The sequence below is a fragment of the Choloepus didactylus genome, chromosome 1 (assembly GCF_015220235.1).
Source record: "Choloepus didactylus isolate mChoDid1 chromosome 1, mChoDid1.pri, whole genome shotgun sequence".
NCBI lineage: Eukaryota > Metazoa > Chordata > Mammalia > Pilosa > Megalonychidae > Choloepus > Choloepus didactylus.
Window position 1 is genome coordinate 246,153,493 of NC_051307.1, and position 24,143 is coordinate 246,177,635.

The window sequence follows — 24,143 nt, forward strand, 5'->3', positions numbered from 1 at the left end:
GTTTGTGGCAATTTCTTATAACAGCAATAGGAAGCTAATACAGATTTTGGAATGTAGGAGAGGGTGCTGCTGTAACAAATACTTAGTATGTGCAAGTAACTTTGGAATTGGGCAGTAGTAAAAGGCTGGATGAATTTTGATGATGACAAAAAAAGCCAAGAATGCCTCAAACAGACTACTGGTAGAAATATGGATGTTAAAGGTGCTGCTGGTGATGGCTCAGATGTTATTGGAAAGCAGAGGGATGGGGATCCTTGTCATCTTGTGACAGAAAGCTTAGCTGAATTGCATCCTACAGTTGTGGAAAGCACAACCTCTAAGTGATAAACTTGGATATTTCGCTGAGGCGATTTCCAAGCAAAGTGTTGATGGTGTGGCCTGGCTGCTGCCTCTTGCTTATAGTAAAATTGCAAAAGGAAAGAGAAAAATTGAGGGAAGAATTATTAAGCAAAATGGGACCAAGAAGTGACGATTTAGGAAATTCTCAGTCTGTCCCTATGGCAGAAGATGCTAAAATTAGGAGATGCACTGTTAGGAAAGCATGCTCTGAAGAGAGAGCCAAGGGAGTGGCTGGACAACCCAGTGCTGGTTGTCCATCTCTGAAGAGATGAGGCATGTGAATCATGCCATTTCATCAGAAGCCAACAATAGAGATGGGACTATAAGCAAAGACCTGGGTTGGAGCCTCTTGCCTAACAAACTTTGAGAATGTTACACCAGCAGAAACACTGACAGCTTGGACTGAGAAGAAAGGGCAAAACCAAAGAAGACTGTTGACTTCCAAAATTCTACAAGCAGGAAACAGGCTGACAAAACTCTTTGCTTACATAATTCCCAGAGCAGAGCAAAAGCCTAGAGAATTATTCCCAGGTCTTAAAACCTAGTGTTGTTTATCCAACTGGATTTTGAAATTGGTTGGGACATGATGCTTCTCCTTCCATTTTCTCTCCTTTGGAAGGAAAATGTCTATTACTGATACCCTATGCCTTACCCACCATTATGTTTTGGCAACGGATAACTTGTTTTCTAGTTCCCCAGGTCCACAGATGGAAAGGCATTTTGGCCTGGGATGGATACACCCAGAATCTCACCCATCCTGCTTCAGATAAATCTTGGGATATTTGAGCTGATATTTACATTATTTTAGACAAGTTGATGATGTTCAGACTTGTGATGTTGGGATGGATGAATATACATGTGGGTTGAGTGAGAGGGCAGACTATGGTAGGCAGAATGGCCCCCCAAACATGAATTATGTCCTAATCCCCAGACCTTAGAAAATGTTACCTTACATGGCAAAAGGACTATGCAGATGTGATTAAGTTAAAGAAGCAACAGGAAACTAACACACTGGTCTTGAGAGGGGAAAAAAAAAAAAAAAACACAGTGATCTTGAGGAAAAAAAAATCAGACCCTGAAGCATTCTTTCTTAGGTGAAAACAAGGATGTGACAATTTGAGCATAAAACAAAATGTAATGTGTAAAAGGCCACAAGTTCATTAATTATGCTAAGAAAAGCTAGACATGTACAAAAGTAGTTGTAAAGGAATAAACAAGTTATTTGGTTAAGGAGACTTCTAATTATATAGGTGTGTACCTGTTTCTACTTGTGAAAATTAATAAAAATTTCAAAATGAGCCCAACAATTCCAGAAAATTATGAACGTACAAAGAACAGAAGATCTGGTCAGCAACTGATTCACTGTAGTCTGATACAACCACCAGCTAAATAGATGGTCTAACATTCAGATCAATGAATCATGAAAAGAGACTAGAGAAGGTTCTGAAGCCAAAAATATTTGATCACTTTCTATAAATGCTTAAAATTTTTGAAAAAAGGGTTCAAACATTTAAAATGTTTGAAAGACAGGGATTAAGAGATTCATTCTATATCAAGGGAAAGTGATGAAATGAGACTCAAACCTCACTTCTAGCAGCTCTAATTTGGATAACCTTTGGACAAAAACCACCTCTTGTCCCAACCAAGGATCAACCAAACAAAAACCCACTATCTAGATGGTCTGAGGTGACATTCTTTTTTCTCCTGGGTCTAATAAGAGTATTAGTACCCAAGGAAAATATAAAAATGGAATCTGGTAGAATTTTTGAAATCCTTAGGAAAATGTGACATTGGAACACCACAAACATATAAGAAAAAGTTATTAAAGATTTATAATCATTGTATTTGTAGGATGTTTCTGTTCTTTCAAATTAAATTTCTAACCATAAGTATAAAATTGTGAAGTTTGGAATCAAGATCTAAATGCTCAAGAAAAATTGATTTCAAAATGTTCTTCCAATTTTTTTTAAATTATGCATTAAAGAAAGTTTAAAATAGTAGACTGCTCCCTTCATGCACCAGGCCTTTTGGACGTTAAGTGGAGCCAAGAAGTTAATTCTCCAGAGTGTTCCTATGCCAGATAAGTCCCAAAACCCAGAAGCAACAGCCTCTTCAAGAACGTCAACCAGATACATCCTCCTTCCCCATGCCAACACCGCTTTCCAATATGAGCAAGTTAGGGTGGTCACTGCCTAGGTATCCCTGAAGATTGAGACAGTGATCAAACGAGAGGGAGGGCAGCAAGACAAGATAGGATTTAAAAGGTTTACAAATACTGAATCCTTTATAAATATTTTTGTTTGTAGGGTATTAGAATAGCTAGGAGGAAATAACTGAAATGGTGGAACTGTAACTCATAACCCTTTGAAATGTGCTCTATAGCTACTTGTTAAATTATACTCTGAAACTTATCACCTTTCTGTGTGTGTGTATATATATATATACTTAACAATAACTGAAATTGTAGAACTGTAACCCAAAACATTCCTTGAAATTTGCTCTGTAACCACCTTTTAAATTGTATTTTGTTGTATTTCACAATAAAAAATATAAAAAAATAAGAAAGTAATGAAGTTTTACAGGAAATTTCATCTGGTATATATATTAACACAGTAAAAAAAATTTTTTAAATGAAGTTCTGATTCATGCTACTGCATGAATGAACCTGGAAGATATCTGCTGAGAAGTGACACAAAGCTATTGTAGGGTAGTTCACAGAAATGTTGCTATATTATGTAACTTTCTTGGGGTAAAGTAGGAACATGTTGGAAGTTAAGCAGTTATCTTAGGTTAGTTGTCTTTTTCTTACTCCCTCGTTATGGTCTCTTTGAAATGTTCTTTTATTGTATGTTTGTTTTCTTTTTAACTTTTTTTTTCATACAGTTGATTTAAAAAGGAAGGGAAAGTTAAAAAAAAAAAAAAGGAAAAAAAAAGATGTAGTGCCCCCTTGAGGAGCCTGTGGAGAATGCAGGGGTATTCGCCTACCCCACCTCCATGGTTGCTAACATGACCACAGACATAGGGGACTGGTGGTTTGATGGGTTGAGCCCTCTACCATAAGTTTTACCCTTGGGAAGACAGTTGCTGCAAAGGAGAAGCTAGGCCTCCCTATATTTGTGCCTAAGAGTCTCCTCCCGAATGCCTCTTTGTTGCTCAGATGTGGCCCTCTCTCTCTGGCTAAGCCAACTTGAAAGGTGAAATCACTGCCCTCCCCCCTACGTGGGATCAGACACCCAGGGGAGTGAATCTCCCTGGCAACGTGGAATATGACTCCCGGGGAGGAATGTAGACCCGGCATCGTGGGATGGAGAACATCTTCTTGACCAAAAGGGGGATGTGAAAGGAAATGAAATAAGCTTCAGTAGCAGAGAGATTCCAAAACGAGCCGAGAGGTCACTCTGGAGGGCACTCTTACGCACACTTTAGACAACCCTTTTTAGGTTCTAAAGAATTGGGGTAGCTGGTGGTGGATACCTGAAACTATCAAACTACAACCCAGAACCCATGAATCTCGAAGACAGTTGTATAAAAATGTAGCTTATGAGGGGTGACAATGGGATTGGGAAAGCCATAAGGACCACACTCCACTTTGTCTAGTTTATGGATGGATGTGTAGAAAAATAGGGGAAGGAAACAAACAGACAAAGGTACCCAGTGTTCTTTTTTACTTCAATTGCTCTTTTTCACTCTAATTATTATTATTGTTATTTTTGTGTGTGTGCTAATGAAGGTGTCAGGGATTGATTTAGGTGATGAATGTACAACTATATAATGGTACTGTAAACAATCGAAAGTACAGTTTGCTTTGTATGACTGCGTGGTATGTGAATATATCTCAATAAAATGATGATTAAAAAAAAAAAAGCTATTGTAGGGTTCCACTTATTCAAATTATCTATGTAAATTCTACATAAATTCAGAGACATAAAGTGGAATATAGGTTACCAGGGGGAAAGGGAGCAAGGATTGAGTGTTAATGCACAAGTGTACGGCTTCTGCTTGGAGTGATGAGAAAGTTCTAGTAATGGATGATGGTAAGGGTACTGCAAAATTGTGAAGGTGATCAATCCCACTGAATGGTATGTTTGGGAGTAGCTGAAATGTAAAGTTTGTTGTATATTTCCACAACTAAGAATAAAAAAACAGACTTAAAGAGACAATGACAAATCCAATACTTGACCCTGGACTGGATCTAATAATGGAGAAAATCCCCAAAGGACATCATGGAAGATATGAAAAAACAGGAATGTGGACTATAAGCTTTGATTCAACATTAAATTTATTTAACTTGATAAGTACACTTAACATGTTTATAAGTGAATATTCTTGTTCTTAGGTAATACATATGGAAGCAGTTAAGTGTTCAAGGAGCAGGTTTATACAACCTGCTCTCAAATGTTTAGAAAGCAGACTGAAGATGAATAGGTAGATGGACAGACATAAAGAACAGCAAATATAGGTCTGGATATCTCAGTGGGGGTATGTTGGAATTCTCAGTATGTATTATTTTTACAACTGCCCTGTTTAAGATTGCCCTGTTTCAAAATAAAGTTTAAAAAAATTTAAATGGAAACCATGTTTCTGTTACCATTTATCATTTTGCAAATATAAATATTCCATTACCAAGGCTTTTTTTTTTTTTTTTTTTTTTTTTTTTGATGATCTGATTCAGAAATTTAGTTGATGAAGCAACTTTGGAAGTCAGTCTTGGCATTTAGGAAAACTAATTCCTGAAATCACGAAAACCACTAATCCTCCACAAGTTACAAAACAAAAATTTTGCCTATGAAGTTTCTGTTCTCTTCAAAGAAATGGGTCAGTGCAACCTTTGACCTCTGTCATATCTGTTATCAGGTTCACTGATATTAATGGACAAGCAGATGGTCACAGCTTGGAGACAAGTGTCACTTCATCTGTATTAGACCACATCACTTGCACAAATAATAGTTTCTATCATTTCCATTAAAAACCACCTGGAAGCATGGAACAAAATGCCCCTAAGCTGGTTGATGTCTAAACAGGGCCAGAGACATTCTCCCAGACTTAAAAGCATGAATCCAGGCTTAATCAATTTTCAGTCAGGCTTGTAAAAGTTCCAATGACCATATAAATTTACCTCATAAAGTGGCAGGTACACCACCCGAACTTCAAGTACTAAGAAACATCCTGAGCCCCTGTGCCTAATATGTGAATCTCTGTGGCCTCAGGAAGGTTGAATGTGGTATGTAGAATGACTTCAGTACCCCATCCTTGTGGGGAACGGCTCACCCTGTTCTACCCAAGTGCATCCACTTTGCATGGAGGCCTCATGATAACCTTGCTCCAAACGACCATCACTAATGAGGGTACAAACAGGCAAACAGACTGGAACTAAAGGAGTATTCAAGCCGGATGCAAGAGAAGGGGACAGGTATTCTGTGGAGGCAAGACAATGAAATGGATGATAAAAGTGCAAGTAGCAGTGCTCCTATCTTGAGAAAGAAGCCTATCTCAATCAAATGGAAAAACACTTATTGAGAAATCACGGAATTACTCCTCTGCCACCCAATTATTTTTGACTAAACTTGGTTAACAACGTTCTGTGGAAGAGACAAGGAAAACCTAAACTTTTGGGCCCAGGTTCCCAGGTCACAGAAACAAAAAAATGCAGTGCTGATACATAAGGCCCACAAGAGCAGAGGGGGGAAGAACAGGAAGTATCATGACTCACATGCACCTAACTGTTGAATGGAACTGACTTTGCCTCCTCAGGCCCATTCAGAAAGGTATGTTTTTGACAAATGAAGGAGTAGAAAAGAGTGTGAAAAAAACAATCTGTTAATTTAAAAAAAACCATTCACACCATCATTGCCATCAGATACATAATTCCCTAAGGGAATGGTTTAATACAACAGCTTGCTATACAAGGTACTTACAGTTAACTTCCTTCTCAAGTTTTGTGGTAGATTTGAACGTGGAATAGATGTGAAAGTTATGTTTAATGAATGCTCTAACATCTAAAGCAAACAATAAATAATATCTAAATATAAACCATGTTAATTAAGAGCACAAACACTAAACTCAGTCCTTTTCTCAAAATTCAACTCTACCGCTGGGGCTATGACCTCACGGTTAAGTTACCTAACCAAGTAGTTTTCAATCCGAAGGTACATTATAATCACCCAAGGAGCTTATAAAATGACACGCAGGACGCAACCCTGACAAATTTAAGCCAAATTTCTGTGCCTTCATTTCCAGGTAAAAGGGTATTTTATAGTATTATCTACTGAATAAAATCGTTAGGATTAATACTTTTAACTGCTTTAAGAGTTATATCTAGAACACAGTAATATACTTAACTACATTTTGCACAGTAAGCACTTAAAAGATCTTGACAGTAGTCCCTAATATTTCAGGTCACACAACTAGATTGCCAAGTGCTTACTAGGGTCCATTGCAAAAACAAAGCACTTAATATCTTTTAGAGAACTTATTACCAGTTTTTAAAACATGGAGGTTTAAATTAGATTGTTACTTTCAAAAAAAGTAAGATTTACCTCTGTTCAAAGAAACTGATCAAATTCCATTCTAGTTTCACAATAATCAGAAAACTTTTTTGGAAAATTTTCCCCTTATACTCTATGATCCAATCAAACAAGGCTCCCAGCAGCTTCTATGCTCTTTCAGACCAGACCACTTAAGATGTTTTTACTTTAGATCTTTATTATTACAACAAAAATCTTCCCTATCATCACTACTGTGTGAAAAACAAATGCAGCTCTAGCCAAGTAAGCATGAGCAGAACATGTGAGCCCAGTTAACTGGTTTGGACTTTACTGGTGCCAAGATTTGGTCTAAAATTTGGAAGTGTTATGTATGACGTACAAGTATAGATGCCTTAGGCAGAATCCGATGCTGAAACAAAGAGCCTCAACCTTGCCTTTGCCAACAAATTGGCATATGTTTACTAGTCTTAGGATAACTGTTCTAGGCAAGCATGGAAGGGGAAAAAAAGATCACTGTATTATCCTACGAATAACAATGGCTCAAGGTATCCAATTTCGGAATATTATTTTTAAAATATTAAGAGTAACGGAAAGCAAAATAAAAAATTAGAAATCTTTAAAGTCCCCAATCCAGAAAAAGAAAAATGCTCTCAGCCTCCTGGTTATGTTCAAACCTTATGATGCCAGCTACTGTTCTCATTTAGAATAGGCTGTAAAGAATACAAGGTCAAAGGAAATCTTGACAGTTTGTCCTGGATGACAAACCAATGAGGAAAATCAAAGAAAACAAGGGGAAAGGAAAAAAGTAAATACATCTAAGAGGGAATAGGAAGAGATGATAAAAGACACATGCACTAAAAAAACTGTTCTTTAGCACGTGAAAAACCTAAAGGCTTTACTTCTGGCACTTTAAATAGGCAAAATTGCAAATGTGCCTGTACTAGAGGCAGCTCAATCCAAGTGTTACCCGGGAAAACAGTAAAACTGTCAAGCTCCCCAATGTTCTATGCTACTGATCCAAGAGAAATGTTATGTCCTAATTATACTGTGTGAACTCCTAAAAGCACAAATCGATGTGCAGGAGTGCCTTGAATGTAACCAATGTGCCAATACATTAATTCTATTCACTGTAACCCACAATTAACTGTACAATGCAGCATTAGTTCACTGGAGCAGATGTGGAATTCTTGACCTACTAAAGGGAAAAGGGGAACCTTTTCAAATTGTTTTAAGTGTCAAAGCAAGAATGCACAGGCCATCAAATTCACACATTTTTAAAAAACTGTTTTGCTAGATAAGCAAAGACCCAAACCCTATGAAACACAGCTAAAAATATTGCTGCTTTGCTAAAATTAATTGGAATTCTCAATTAGAAAATGGTGCTAAAACAGCTTTCTGCTTATAGCTATGTGGACCACTTTATTTTCCACAGAAAATGTCTCAAACTCGGCCATGACTAGAAAACCAAATGCCTGATCTCCTGACCCTACAATTGCTGCATGCTAATAAGGATGGTATGTTCTATGAATAATTTAACATATTAAAAAATCAAAGCAACTCAAACACAATATCTAGAATCTTCCCTAAATGTTTCAAGGCACCACATATTAACTGTCCATTTTGGATGTTGATTTTTTCCATAACTTCAACTAAGATGTGACTATTCCTATTAAGAAAACCAACTACTCCCTGTGTGTTTTTTTAATTTAGTGATATCCAGTCTTTATTTTTAAAGAACATTAAAAACCATTCCTCCCAGGATGACTTGGTTTTGCTACACCAGTGGTGTTACATCCTACATCCCTATCAGTTGTGCAACAAGGTTACACACAGAAAGCAAAGGCACAATGGTTAATAACTGTTATATGCACTAAGCAGAAGGATCAGGAAATAAATTACTCAATTTCCAAGGGAAATGTATACCACTACAGTGAAAAAATCTGGGAGATGGTGTTTAAGTGGTCAAGTTCTGCATCAACAGAAATGACTAAAGCAACATAAGTCCCCAACACCATTGAACACTTTTGCCAAAAAAAGTTTAAACTGGACCTAATAATCAAGCCTCTAGACCAGGATATAGAGAATACAAAAGAACCAGTTAACTGAAACCATGAGGAAATTGATTATAATATGGGGCATTCGAGGAAACTGTTCTGCAACATCAATGAAAAAGTCAAGGTTATGGAGGAAAAAATGGGAGAACTGTTTAGGTTAAGAAAAACTAAACAAACATATTGACCAAATGCAATTTATAACCCCTACTGGATCCTGGTTTAGAAAAACTGGCTTTGAAACTTCTATGGGACAAATGAACTACCTGAAAATGTAAAATTCCGTTAAGTGTGGTAATGGTATTGTGATTATGAAGAAATTCTTCAGAAGAGATTCAGAGATGTATGCTGAATAGTCAGGGTGAAATGCCACACCTATAACTTACTTCCAGATGGCTCAGCAAAAAATACCAGTTATTGGATCTAGGTGGAGGGCATACATACAGATGTTTAACGTATTAATTAAGCCTTCTAACTGTTCATGAAATTTTCCAAAATAAATTTAGGGGAAAGAGTGACGTCGATGTGTTAAGTCACTGATGAAGCTTAAAGAGGTTGTAGTGACTCAACTATTCCAGTAGTTGATGAACTATGGTTATTAAGACTAATCAAGTAGGGAACAAGATAGCAAAAACTTATGAGAAAGGCAAAAGCAAGACGGAGTTTTATTGATTGGACAATGCCTAATTCATTGCAGTACCTCCATAAATCTCTCCCTCAACCCACGTAAGGAGAAATATCCATGACCTCTTACCTAACCTTTAGGGATGGACTCGGCAGATACTGGAAAAATACACAAGGGATTTGTTTTCTTAGTCCATGTCTCCCTGGGAAGGAGGAATTCATTTCAACTTAAGAATTCAGGTTTTTTACACAAAGGTGAAATTTGCTACCCTCTCCAAACCATCCTCACTGACAAAACTACTAATGCATCAATGTTCAAGTTCCTCACTGACAGAATGAGCAGTCAATGTCTTTTTCAGACACACAAGAAAACTCTATTTTAAACTCAGTTTAAAAAAAAAAGGAGGGGGGGCACCTTAAAACCAAGTCTCTCAATAAAGCACTAATTCCTACTGCACACTGGCTCTTATAATTAATTTCCTTGTTAAATATACATTTTCATGTTGCATTTGCTCAGTGTCACCAAGGTCAATGCACATAAACTGTATTTTACCAAGTCTGCTGGGACTAGGTCCTTAATAATGTATATCATCAACTGCAGTAGGTACATGTGAAGCACAATGGAATGGTTATGTGAAAACAAAGCAGTTCTAACTTTTAACTGTGTCCCTGCCCTAAAAGTACTATTATCCAGAACTGGGGTGACTAAGAATCATAGCGCATCTCATGTGCTATGTTCTGGAATTTCCTACCCGAAGATAGAAATCTGGCCCACTCCTGAATTCAACTAACATTTAGCAGTGATGCCTTCAAAAATAGGTCTTATGCTGTTTCTTCATTGTGGTAGAAACTAAAAAGATCAAGTATAATACATACACATACACACACACACACACACACACACACACAATATGTGCTTAATTAACTGAGATACAGCATTTGTTCAGTAAAATTTAACCATGTCAGGAATTTAAAAAAATTATATAAGCTTGTACTCATAAGGAAATCCATCTATCTGTATGCCATTATCTCATTTTCTTGCCTGCTTGGGACTATTAATTTGAAAATGCTGGAGTGTACACTGCACAACTGAGAAACCAACAACTTAACACTCAAATGATATGCCATTAGAAATTAACCAAAAGTGTGGAGGGAAAAATAAAAATGAACTAAGTCAGCAAAATGTAAGCCACTAATTTAATTTGGGGGGTGGGAGTAGGGGATGGGATGAGGATACTTGAGGTTCTAGGCTCTAGCTGTGCATCCTTCAAGCAAGTTAAACTTTAACTCATCCATAAAATGAGTCCATTAAACCATATGACTCCTAAAGCCCATTTCAACTCCTAAAATTAAAAACTAGAAAATTAAGGAACCCAACATTTAAGATCTTTGTGAAGTCCATGGAAAATTTGATAATGCTGCAAAAGAGCAATGTACTATGTACTGAACAGTTAAGGAGCGCAGAACTACCTTTGTTATCATAAAGGATAACAAAGAAAATGTCGCTTTCTACACTCCTACAAAATAACTGACACCAAAATATTTAAGTCCTTTGCTTCTTTACAATGGCTATTTTCATTACTGAAGACATGGTTGAGTGAGTACAGAAAGAAAAGTCCAAACTGGTAGCTTTCAGTCCTCCACATTCCCCTTTAATATGGCATTTTGCACTATATACATTAATGAAAATTTGAAACAAACAAAAAGAACTTTAGTCAAACTCCCCTTCCTCCTCCAGCTTTATTGGATAGTTTAAAATTACATTTCTATTTTCTAGGACTTCAGTTGCTTTTTCCATCTGACTTTTAAAAACTGATTACAGCAAATGAAACACAGTTGTCTATGTGATATAGTATACAAAAATAACATCTTGATTTCTGTGAAAATGCATTTCTCTGCAATTCCTGAATAGCTCCAAATTATGCTAACTCTGAGTATCGATGTTTACTCTAGGTTTTAGATTTAGTCTTCGAAAAAATGTGTTCTAAACCTTTGCCATCACCGTCTGTATATCCAGCATCAATGCTGTGATGAAGTTCTTCCTGTTTAGGCTTTTATCTCGATTTCTCTCTTGCACAGCCATTAACACGCATGTTTCTCTTTTTATTTTGTTTACTCCCACTCAACTGTATGCTCTATGGAGGGCCTGATACAGATGTTACTTGATGTTATTTAATAGCTACTGAGGTCAGACAATCCAAGGCCATCATTATGCTAAAATTAAAGTTACTTATGGAAGTTCATAGACACTTCCAGAATTGGTTTTACCTCCTACATGGGAACATATTCAAGAAACCCAAAATGGGGTTACTGGTCTGACTCAACTCTTCCCATTCATTAATCCCTAATCACCAGTGGCGCGGAAAGGGGGTTCTTTAACAAAGCATTATACATAACACCTCTACCAAACTAAACATAAACTTTTTTTGTAGTTAAATGCAGAAAGTCGATTTTTTCCACCCCTTTCCTCCTTTTACACGGCAAGTAAAGCTCACTGGCCTGGGAGTAGCCTCTATCTGCCAACCTTTGGCCAGTGAAGAGGATTCAGAGAAAATAATACAACCATCAATCAGAAAAAGGAGGGGCGACAAAGGAAAATAATTAAGCCGTAGCCTCAATTGTGCATTCCCGTGCAAGGTGCCCTGACTCGCCACAACGGTAACAGTTGACTTCACTTGTCTTGCTGCAGTTGATGGCTACATGACCAGTTTCACCACACCTAAAAAAAAAACAGAAAAAAAAAAAACAGAAGTTTTCACACTGGTGCTCAGAAAATGTCCAACTGTCTACCAAAGCAATAGTCACTACCTAACAAAAAAATCACAAGACAAACAATATTGGCTTCAATATTTTTAAGATCTTAAACTTAGGATAATAAATTTTGTCGTTAATCCCTAAAGTAAGGACAAGCAATGAATTGAGATGAAATCAGATAATGGAGCTACTTGCAATTGTACTGCCTAAGCCATAAAACTAAAATTTTCATCATAAGAGATCAACCAACATCAAAAGGCAAAAACACTGGCTAAGATCCTAATATATTTTTATGCAAATCAATGTCTAAGGGTTCCCAGGTGTATACACATCAAAACTTATCAAATTGCACACTTTAATTACATGCAGTTTTTTGTATGTCACCCTCACAAACAGGCAAATGATTTCTAGCTACATGACAACATAGAAGATGTATATGTGAATCATACGGCTTTCTAAAGAAATAGTCTCTGGATGCTTCAAATTATTATAACATTCATATTTTCAAAATATTATGGAATTCTATATTTGTACAGACTGTCCAGTTGCCAAAAGCCACAAGCTATCATGGCAGAATACTGACTGATGTACAGATAAGCTGCAGGTCATCTATGCCAAAAATGTCTCATCTGGCCACAGCCAACTTTGAATGTACTGATCCACAAGGCCCTACTTATAGCTACTTCATCTATTTAAGAATCTCTGCAATGAGTTTTCCTCCAGCAACATTTTAACAACTTACCTATAGCACTTCACTTTGGTGCAGTCTTTTTGAATGTGTCCAAATTCTCCACAAGAATAGCACTTTTGCTCATCCGCATGGTCGCAGTCACGGGCCAGATGGCCTGGTTTGCCACAGTTGTAGCAGCACTGCTCTCGCTCTCTCTTGGGCTCCTTGCAGTCCTTGGCAATGTGGCCACCTCTACCGCAGTTATAGCAGGCTTCAACAATAAGGAAAAGAAGCAGACCAAGACTATAAAACCTTGACAAAGTGTTGCTATTATTTTAAACCACACAATACAAAGCCTCAGAAATGGAGAACCCTTTCAAATGCTATGCTTCAGTAGTACATGCTCACCTCTCCATTTTAGAAGGGCATGAAAAAAAGAAGTATTTAATACTTACCATCCTCTTGAAGATCACAATCCTTGGCAAGATGACCAGACTCACCACAGCGATAACATATGTCTGGAAGAGATGAGGAAACAAACTGGAAACCTATTTTGAGTGGAAACAAAAAGAATTTACTAATTAGACCAGTCTTGATACTAATGAATATTGAAGTACTTCAAAATTTTTTATTCGACAAAAATACCTCTATCCGAGGTAAAACCACCTCTGCCACGGCTTCTCATTCCACGACCACGGCCTCCTCCAGTAGGGCATTCCCGGGCCCAGTGGCCAGATCGTCCACACTTGAAGCACTCATTGCTGCTCATGGCTGCAGTTATATCTTCTAAACACCAAAAATAACAACAGTAAGTTACCTGAAATTACTTTTAGCCTCTATTCCCCTTTAAGTGTATTTTTGGAAAATTATTCCAGAAGAAAAAAGCCAGCCAATATAAATTATCACACACCTATCAATAAAGCATTATACACCTATAATAAAAAACTAAATTTTATGCATTAGGAAAGTTGATTAAAATACAAGAAAAATGTGAAAAAATGTAAAACATATGTATTTTCACACAATATTTTATCTTTTTACTGAAACCCCTAAGATTATGCACACATGGATTAAGAAATGTTAACGCAATTACTCATAGGGTGATGAGATGGGATTTATAGGATTAAGTGTTAACAAAAAACCCTTATCAGAAACAATTAGTAACACCTCATTCCAGGTCCAACTTGACAGACTCATTTTCCTGGCTATAACCCAGTAATTTTTCTTTTGGGCAACCAGTTACTTACTGGTCATAAAATTGGAATAATTCAAGCCAAGGGGCCTATACTATGGATTCTGGGAAGAGCAGGTGGAGGGAAAAAAAAAAAAACAAAACACCCACATTTACCTGTAACCTTAACACCTAACAGAGTGCCTAGTTTATAACACAGCACTCAAATGCTTGCTGAGATATTCTTTTAAGTAGGTATGTTAAAAGAAATGGAGGATGTACATTTTATCTCCAAAACGTTTGAGGAGAAAAAAAAAAAAGGCGTTAGAAAAATGACCAGGAGGTACACCAAAATGCTAACAGCACCTAAAACACTGGGACCATTAGAAATTTTTTCTCTTCTATTCTCCCTTTTCCAATTTTTTCCTGCAATTTATATTCCTCTCATAACAAGGCTACTTCCAAATTTCCTAATACACGCCTTTATTAGGAATCATTTAAGAATAGCGTTAAATACAAACTCCCACTAAAGCAAATGGATTTTGCCCTTCTTATATTACAATCTAAAAATAAACTGAGGCTATTCCTAGAATTCTTAAGTCACAGGGCAAACTCCTAGTCAACCGGCTATTAAAAAATAAACAAGCTAAAAACAATGCACTTCCATATCTAACATTTTTACCCATAATTCCAGTGTCAAGCAATAATACACAAAGTTTTATAAATAACCTAGCTCAAAGCCAAGTTTGTAAGCACAGTCATCTAGAAAAACATTGTTATTGTTTCAACTGAATACTAAGACTAACTGGATTGTGGAATTCAGCCAAACCAACCTGTTCCTTCCCCAAACAACAAAAACCCAAATAAATAGCACTTAGAAATACTGCAAGTTTTCTCCCCAGTCAGTAACTGTTTCATCAAATTTATTTAGAGAAATTTAGTGACTCAAAATTAAGCTAAAACATCTAGTAAGCTTCCACTGTCAAACACTCAAAAGATCCCAATACACACTTATCACAAATCTCTAGGATCAGATTTGGATGTATGAATACTTCTGGTTAGTGGTTTCAGATGTATAATGCACATTTCTGGTCAGAAAGAAACAGTGGCAAAGGAAATTAAAGTTTTATTTTTACAGAATTTGACATTACATTTGCTTTGTAACCATTCCTAAAACTTTGTTGGTTTTAGCATTCTAAATTATGTATAGTGCTGGTTTCTATCAGAGGGTAGAAAATGAATGGTACACGAAATGGTCAAAGAAAAAAAGCAGCTATGGCATCTCTTACCCCATCCCCATTTTCTTTATCCAGTGTATTATATAAGCATCCAAAACTACTGAAGAGTTTTTTTTGGTAGAGAAATGACAACATACTTCTTTTTTACAATGTAATACAGGCAATCTGATAAGTCTTGAACATTTTATAACAAATATTTAAACAAGTCACTTATCTTTTAGCAAAGACAAAATCTGACAACTCAAAATGCCATTCTAGAGCTAAAGAAATGATGAATCCTGCTATAACCTCCCCGAGACCGCTGCTTTAAAAAAAAAAAAACTTGATTTCACAATTATACAGTACCAAAGGAAAATGATGTTATGATGCATAATCGCACATATCAGTGACTTATTTTAAGTTTACCTTCAGCATAGAAATACCAGTTAAAAATTTAGTCTCTCAAGAACTGATTAACCAATCTGAAGAGGTTTCATAAACTGTTTCCTTTTTCTCCATCTTCTGTTTACCTCCATATTCATGGGACCCAGCTCCAAAGTAAGTGAAGGAAAAAAAAGGTGAAAATAAATATTTCTGTAAAGGACCCAATTAGCTAAAATGACATTTATGATTAAACACTGTGAATGTGATTAATTCCACCAAATTGTATGTTTGGGAGTGACTGAAATGGGAAATTTTATGTGGTTTTATGTTAAAGTATTTTTTACAAGAGACTAAAAAGACCATGACAATTAAATGCAATGCATGATCCTGTCCTAGATCTAATAATGTAGAAGAAAATGCCCAAAGGGACATTACTGGGACATAAAATGCTTCATATAAATGTTAAATTTCTTGAACTTGGTAACTGTACTTAAGGTGGTTACATAAGTGAATATGCCTGTGCTTAGGAAATGTACATGGAAGTACTAAATGTCCAAAGAGCATGATGCATGGCAACCTATTCTCAAACATTTAAGAAAACAGTGATATAACAAATGTGGTAAAATGTTCCAAGTGGGTATACTGGAGTTCTCCTGTATTATTTTTGCAATCTTCCTGTTAGCTTGAAATGCTTTCAAAATAAAAAGTTAAAAAAAAAAAAAGATTAAACATTAAGCTCTACTTCCCCTTACCCTAATTCATAACTGAAAATTGTTTTAAATGCGGTCAGTTAGGTATGAATTACATTTAAGGAGAGCAAAGTTTCTCTCTTTACATTAAAAAATAGTAATACAATAATAATCCAGTAGTATTTATCTACTTTAACAGAGAGTGTGTCTTATGGGACTAGAAGTAAATTATTCTGAGAAATACATATGAATAGCTCAATGGCAAAGGCAGAATTTTATACATTATAACTGAACTGTTTGGGACGTTTGGTTTGTCATCAGCAAATTTTGGCCTCACCTAATTTTGTTTTCTGGAGGAAATTAAGGTAAAAACAAAACAAAATCTCACTAAGTCCTAAAGGGGGAAAAACATTAATTTTATTAATATCCCAAAGACCCATCATTAGGACATACGCTTTTTGAGGTCTTTCCAGTGTGATTAGTAATGAGTATACAATCTGCCTTTTCCCTTTGCCCTAGCCAATCACAAACAATGAATTCGCAGGTCTATATTTTCACACTGTAACTGGTCCCTTGGGATGGACTTGTCTTTAGTAACATTATTAGAACAACCCATTTCCAGTGTTTTAGAGACATGCTAGGAGGCAGGTGTGCATCATAAAATTCATCTTATATCCACATGTATTTAGTTAAGATGTCTTTAAAGCATTTCATGCTACCCCTTATGAAAACTAGAGGGAATAAGGTAAGAAAATCTGAGCTGAGAATCATGGCTCAATGCTTCTCAATGCCCATGCTGCTCCTGGCCGGAATCCTGCTGTACTAACCTACGCGCACAACGCACACGCCGCCTGCACTCCACCTGGTAAAATATTTTCCAAATCTCAAGGGACAACTCTGTGTAAGACTCTGACATCTCCCAGCCTGGAACTCTCCTATCAAAACAGAATTAATTAATTTCATGGCACAGCCACATTGTCTTTTTATCATATTCCTTGAGGGCAGAAACCAAGAAATTCACTTTGAATCACCTTCCTGCTTTATAATTAACTATCTGTTTAGTAGAAGTTATGTAACTCAGTACTTTGTTTTTCAGCATGTGTGGCCCATCACTTCAAAGACAATTCCTAATACAATTAAAAAAGAAAAATGATCCAAAAAGAAGTAATTTCTATTTTATAAATGTTATTTTTAGATTCCAATCTCTAATAAAGCTCAGACTAGAGAGAGACCAAAACAAGTAAAAAACTGTGCTGGATGATAAAACCAGTGAAAGGTGAAGGGTATCTGCTTCAGATTATCTAGCCTGTTCACAGTGAGATAAGAAATTTCTGCCCAAGATCACCACAAAAGCCAGCAACCAGGCCAGGGCCCCCAACTGACTACCCAGGGCTTTTCCTATTCTTCCAAGAATTCACAAGCAACTAGACCTCAGTAGTATTTTATGGAATGTTACAAAATAGATGTACTAATTAAGGTAACTGTCAGTGTTGCCAGGCAGCAGGAGAGCAGATCTTTTCCTTTTGGTGCAGTAAAACACAGATATATCTACAAGTATCCTGACACAATAGAAAGACGTTGGGACCAAAGGTTTGAATCCTAGCTTTGAATCCCAGCTTAACCACTGTGTTACCTCAGAAAACACTTGGCCCCTCTCTGTCCTTCTCCGCAAAAGAGTACTACTAAAACTGATTTGTAGAGAGAAATGTAATAAACGTTAACAAAGTACCTTGTGCTTAATAGGTACTCAATTTGCAAAAACATAAGGGTTTATATTCTTTGCTTTTACAGTTATCCTTCCTTTTCACTCTTCCCCTAATAAAATTAAACTGCTTACAGGTGGTTTTTGATTCGAACTCCAGCCAATGTCTACCTAAGAGCAGGCTGAGCTGGGCTAACCATGCTTATACTCAAGTTTCCTATCCCATCCTATCTCATAATGTCTATTTCCTAAACAGAATGAAGATTCAAGGAGAAAAATGGACAACTTCCAAGCGGTTTCACATTTTCAACTACTAGAAATACGATATTTGTTTCTAAGTCTCAACTTCTGCGTATCAAATTTTCGTAAGAGACCACACTGAAAGCAGCAGTGTGAGCCAGGCAAGAAGAGGCATATCACTAAGGCAGTGAAGATGCTTGAGAAGACTGAAGATTCAACAAGGCCCTACTACTAAATTAAGAGGTTTAACTATTTCACAGATTTTGTCCTTATTTAAGGCTTAAACCGAGGTATTAATACCAAAGCACAAACATTATACTAATCTGTCCTCATTAATGTCAGTAATTGTACCACACTTTTAATACTAAGATTAAAACCAGTAAATTACGTAAATCCAACAGCACTTGGTGAAGATTAACAATATTTGGGTTCCATGAATAAAATGACCACATAAATCTCTCTATCCTAGAAAATACATTTGAAATAAGTTAACAACAGGCAAGTTTGGGATAAAATGACAAGCAAAGTATAATGGACATCTGGCTAGTTTTATTTGTTTTATTTTTCCTTACACAGCTGTGCAGATTCACATTTTCCCTGAGCTCAGGGTTATCTCTGCCTCACTGGTACCACTGACCTAACTGCATTTAAGACAGTAGCTCTTTTGTCCCCCACTCCCCATGCACTCACTATGATGTTCCATTAGGTCCCTTGAGCGTTCATTCAAACATGGTACTGAACACTTCAGACTGTTGTAATAAACGTCAAATAGAAAGGAAGGAAGCAAGATGTATTCTGCATTACCTGCAATCTAGACAGAATGCGATCAGAGTACAATACAAGGAGCAATTCTACTGGCTCCTGTGTTTTCCTGCCTGACCTTCATTAACTACTCGTTTCTGCCCTCCCTGATTATCTCCAAAGGGTTTTTATTTAAAAGTTGAACATATACTACAGAGTCAAGCATTAAAAACATATTTTATTTGTAATCCTTACCACCCTGCAATTTATGTATCTTCCCATTTTACTGATAAGAAAACTAAAGATCAGACACTGAGTGACTTACCCAAAGCCACAGCTAGAATGTACTACGGTCAGGATTTCAACAGTCTGACTCAATCTTCTGCAGAGGCTTTTTGTTAGGCTGAAGTAATCCAGTACACAAAAATGCTATTATCAGAAGAGGACACCAATTCATTCCCTACCTCAAAAATATTACCCAAGGGCATTACGACACTAAAGCAAATAACTGTAAATAGCACAAATTAATTTGAATCTTAATGTATTAAAAAAAAAAAAATTGTTCTTTATACCATCACACAGCTTTCCCAAAAGTTAAGCTAAGAAGAACTTAGAAGTGTCAGCTCCAAACACCAGCAACCTGATTTTGCTAGTTAATACCCTCATCTGTAATTATAGAACCACTTCACCTGCACTATAGCGCTCTCATACTTCTAATTAACTGAATCCTACTTACAAATTGAATTTCAGTGGCCACAAGCTCTCGTTTTACTATTCCAGCAAGTTTTCTATAACATGAAAATGCTGGAATCATTTCCTTTACTGCAGTAGCATCTGTCAGTGCCAGAATAAGAGTTCAGTTAAGTGAGACAGTATATGGAAAAAGCATTCTCCACATAGCAGGCCAGGATGCCTTGGCATCAGTCTTCTGGCTCTCCACATACTGTCAGGCTAGGAAGAAGAAAAGGAGCCAATAATTTTATTTTAAACTCCTGCAGGAAAAAAAGCAAAACCTCTCTGTGGTAACTGTTTAGTCAATAGACCAATCATCCCAATTAGTCAAACTGTGGTTCTGCTGTTAAACACCAACAGGATAGCTTCCCATATACATGCCATATATTTTTATCATTAGATTTTATAAGGTAAAAAGAATCCAAACAATCACAAAATCCTATTAGAAAGAACATTTATAATATCTTAAAAAAGAAATCACAATGCACCTTGGTTTTCCACCAATGTGGCTCAAAATATTTTACAGAAACTGCACATCTGTTTGAAATATATGACTTCTCGTTATTGATATGAAAAAGAGGGTGGATTCTTACTCACTTGTGTAAAAAAAACTTACACAAGTCTTCTAAAGTGACATATGTAGGTATACAAACATAAACTTTTTTTTTTTTTTAATTGTTGTCAGTTACTACTATCTGGAAAAAACCTTAAGTCCATAATTCATTCAGAATTATGGACTTGGGACTCTAATAAATTACTCCTTTTATTCCAGGACACAGAGAGTTCCTTGTAAACAAGGATCAGGCCCAACAAGCTAAGGTAAAAACAGCACATAACTAGGGTACACTCTGTAAGTGTTGGGAAGCATTGATCAAAGTCCCTCTTTAGAAGCATTTAAAAAACAAAAACTGTTTTGGAAGGGAAAAAAAGCCTAGAAGGCAGGAACTAGTTTCATAGATCTTTTTAAAATGTGTAAGGCTTGAACAAATGACAACATAAGGGAAGTTGCTAATTTAAACTCAAGACTATGTTCCTCTTCAAAGTTAGATCACACAATAGGAAAAGGGGGAAACCTACTTTTTAAAAAACTTATAATGTGGAGGCAAGGCCAAGATGTAAATTAATCCTTTACGTTAAAACGAGGGGGGGGACCTCAAACCTCGACTCTTGGCTTCCTTCTTACCCCTTATCTCAGTCCCCCTCAAAAATGCCTGAAACACACTACCTGTAGTCACAGATGATTACTGAGCTATACTCTGGATTTTTTTAAAGACCCCCCCCCCAAGACCAGATGAAGTCACTTCCTTTCGAAGTGCCCTGTCGCTGAGGCCATGTGGTTAACATGTGGCAACAGGGAAAAGCCTTATCCCTAATAAAATCAACCCCCAAACCTAAATGTGAGTGATCATGCCTTCCTAAATAAGGTTTTCACGTTAAGGAAAATATAGCTGGAATGTTTAATGTCTCGTTTCTAGCGTAAACTATATTTAATTAATCCAATAAATGACGCAAAGACGACTGCCGCCGCCATTGTTCTGGAGGTTTGACAAATTCATATTTTTCCAACAATGGGGCTTTTAAAAGGCCCCTCTAACGTAAATCCCGTTGATTTGAAGAAATCAGGCGCTCTCAGCCGCTCCTTTAAGACAACCACTTGAATGTCGATAAAAATTCAAGACCAGGAAGCTTGCTAGTTTGAAGTATGGAATTCCAAAGGCTCTCAGATCTTCTTACGGAGAACCCTATCATCCCCAACACAAGGGCTTCTTCAAGGACCTTTTTTTAAAGACCACCCTTGGCTTTGGCACATGGCCTGCAAATACCCACGCCACTACCTCCCCCCCCCACCTCCGAAAGCAGCCAGGGACCTTCCCCACCATACGGTCTCCTTCCTGTAAGTTCCCGCCAAATCGACCCTCGGTCCCCCATTCCGCGACCCTCGAAGCCTCGGGGAGTCAGACCCAAGGACTCACAGGCCTGGGCCTCCGTTGCCAGAAGCCCGCGGCCTGGGTGCGGCCTTGGCGCTGGGCGAGGCCCCGACGCGCGACAGCCCAGCTTCCCAGGAGAGGAGGAAGGGCGGAAGAGTCGCTTGACTGCGGCGGGCCAGGCGGGCCCGAAACCCCGGCCCGAGACGGCGGTGGCAGCCAAGTTTGCCGCCTGACGCAGCAGCAGCGGAGCAGGCCAAAGTGCGGCCGCCATCGCCGCCTTACCGTTCCCTGCTCTCCCCCACCCCCTCGCCTCGTCCGCCTCGGTCCAGCGGCCGCACCGCGGCTCCCCCAGCCGGGGCCCCGACTCCCAGCCCTCACCTTCGGCGTCTGAGCGGACCCGCAGCGGCGGAGACTCGGACGGAGCCCCAAGGAAGAAGGCTCGCAAGAGAGCGGCTGTTTATTTTCACGGTCCTTGCCTGCGCCACACGCGGGTCTGCACACGGCCCCACACACGCCGCTGCGCACGGCTCCCCTCCGCCTCGCCCACGCGGCCAATCAGCGCGCGGGGCTCGGACATCCAATCAGAGCCGTCCGCGGGGAGGCCCGCCAGCCCCCTCCTCTCAGCGCTGCGTGGGGCGGGGCTCTACCTCCGCTAGGCGGCCTTTCCCGGCGTACCCCGCGCGCAAACCTTTCCCGCCCGGAACTCCGGCGCGGCCACACTTTGCGTTAGAGACCCTGACGGTGCCCCGGGGTCGACCTCCGACCCCCCGCCTCTCTCCTCCGGCCGTTTCTCGCTGTCCCGGTGGAAATCTGGGTGTACCCCACCCTGGCGACCTCTTCCGGCAGCCGGCGACGAGGGTTGCCCGCAGACGGGTGTCAGTAAAGTTTCTCTGATTAGCGTGGGGCCGAGGAAATTTCCATCCCCTTGGGCTCCGAGGAGAAGAAAGCGGGCTCTTGACTGTCAGAACCGGGTCCGACTTCCTGAATACGCACATTTAAGCTTGGAGAAGAGTCGTGGCTGCCAAGTCATGGAACAGTGGCTGTAGAAGTAGATACACAGCCCTGAGATTTTTGGATTTTGTGTGGTCCTGAGCAGAGCCAGGGAGGCCTTGCTGCTCCAGAACTAATACATCCCACCCTCACCCCGTTAAATAAAAGCGACTGTTGAGAGAAAGTGGCCTGCCCTGGGGAGGGAGTGAAAATAGGGAAGGGAAGGAAAGGGTGCTGTAACTTCCCTGTCTCACAACTCGTCGTGGGACCCGTTTAGCTTACTTATGAGTGACATGATCTGGCCTTTAACGGTATTTTCTCCAAAAGAGATAATATATGTACTGACAGATTATAATCTGTCAGGATTGAAACCAAAAGGCTCTCATTATCCACTTTCAACTGTTGAGGGTGAGCTAAAATATTCTAGAATTTTGTGTCCTATTTTGGATCGTCTTTGTTTCCTAATATATTGAGAACATCAAGTCTCTTGAGCTTTAAGAGGCTCTGCAATGTTTTTAGAGTCTCATACTAAACTTAATAGGCTCCTTGAGGGCAGCATGGAGGCCATGCTTGTAGCTGCTCTGTCACACCAATGTTATTTTTCATTCTAATGACCATCCTTGTCTTTGAAGTGAAGGGCACAGACCTATTAAGATGTTAAAACTGGGCTGAACAGTCCTCGATTGTAGCATTAGTTCTGCCCATGACTCTGTAGACTTGAGCTTTATGAATTTTTGGCCCTAGTTTCATCTTCTTGGATCTTCCCAGTTCTGAGGTTTTATAATTTTTGTAATCATGTTTGTGAGGAGGCAGTAAAGCAGAGTGGTTAAGATCACAAGTGTTAAGAATCAGACGTGAAATCTGGGCTTAAGTCACTGGTATTTGCTTAATCATTGTAAAGCACTTAGCAAATTGTTGGGCATATAGTGCTCAAAACAAGGTAGCAATTATCAAAGAGGGAATGCACTGTTCTAAGAACCAATGATTTTAAGTTTTTTTTTTAACTAAGACAATTTAAAATAAAAACGTTTTAAAATTCAGTATGAAAAGGCCCCATTTCCTATCAGATTGAATAAATGCCTGGCAGGTATTTATGTATTGAGCTATAAAACCTGAGTTACCAATAACAGAGTGGTATTTTTTATTAATATGAATATAGTTCTATCTCCAAGAAGCTTACACAGCTTTATAGATTTCCCCTCCCTAGTCTGATTAATCTTTATAATGTCTTAAGGTAGGGAGTAGTTTTGCAATTGCCAACATGAAGTAGTGACTTCCTAATAATGAGTCAGTTTAATGCAATAAGCTAGCTACGGAGACCAGCCTGGAATATTCACACCACGCCAAGTTAAAATTGGCATAGGAACCATAAATTCAAAATTTCCAACTTGTTTTTTATTCACCCTTCCAACTACAGTGCTGCATA

At 38.3% G+C, this 24,143-nt stretch overlaps 1 protein-coding gene across 6 annotated transcripts in view; it reads right to left on the reverse strand.

Moving 5' to 3' along the window:
- Positions 1-4,968: 4,968 nt before the first annotated feature.
- LOC119509141 (CCHC-type zinc finger nucleic acid binding protein) overlaps positions 4,969-24,143 on the reverse strand; it is a 75,530-nt gene continuing 56,355 nt past the window's right edge. Inside the window, exons 1-5 of one of the 6 annotated variants that reach the window (XM_037803050.1) lie at positions 22,106-22,264; positions 13,590-13,709; positions 13,379-13,471; positions 12,996-13,194; positions 4,969-12,218 (exon numbers count right to left, since the gene is read on the reverse strand). In XM_037803050.1, the coding sequence (XP_037658978.1) occupies positions 12,101-12,218; positions 12,996-13,194; positions 13,379-13,471; positions 13,590-13,692 (513 nt within the window). In that variant the 5' untranslated portion in view covers positions 13,693-13,709; positions 22,106-22,264 and the 3' untranslated portion in view covers positions 4,969-12,100. Of the gene's footprint in view, positions 12,219-12,995; positions 13,198-13,378; positions 13,472-13,568; positions 13,710-22,105; positions 22,265-24,143 lie in introns of those variants that run through there. The other 5 variants (XM_037803036.1, XM_037803027.1, XM_037803016.1 and 2 more) reach the window with 5 other exon arrangements.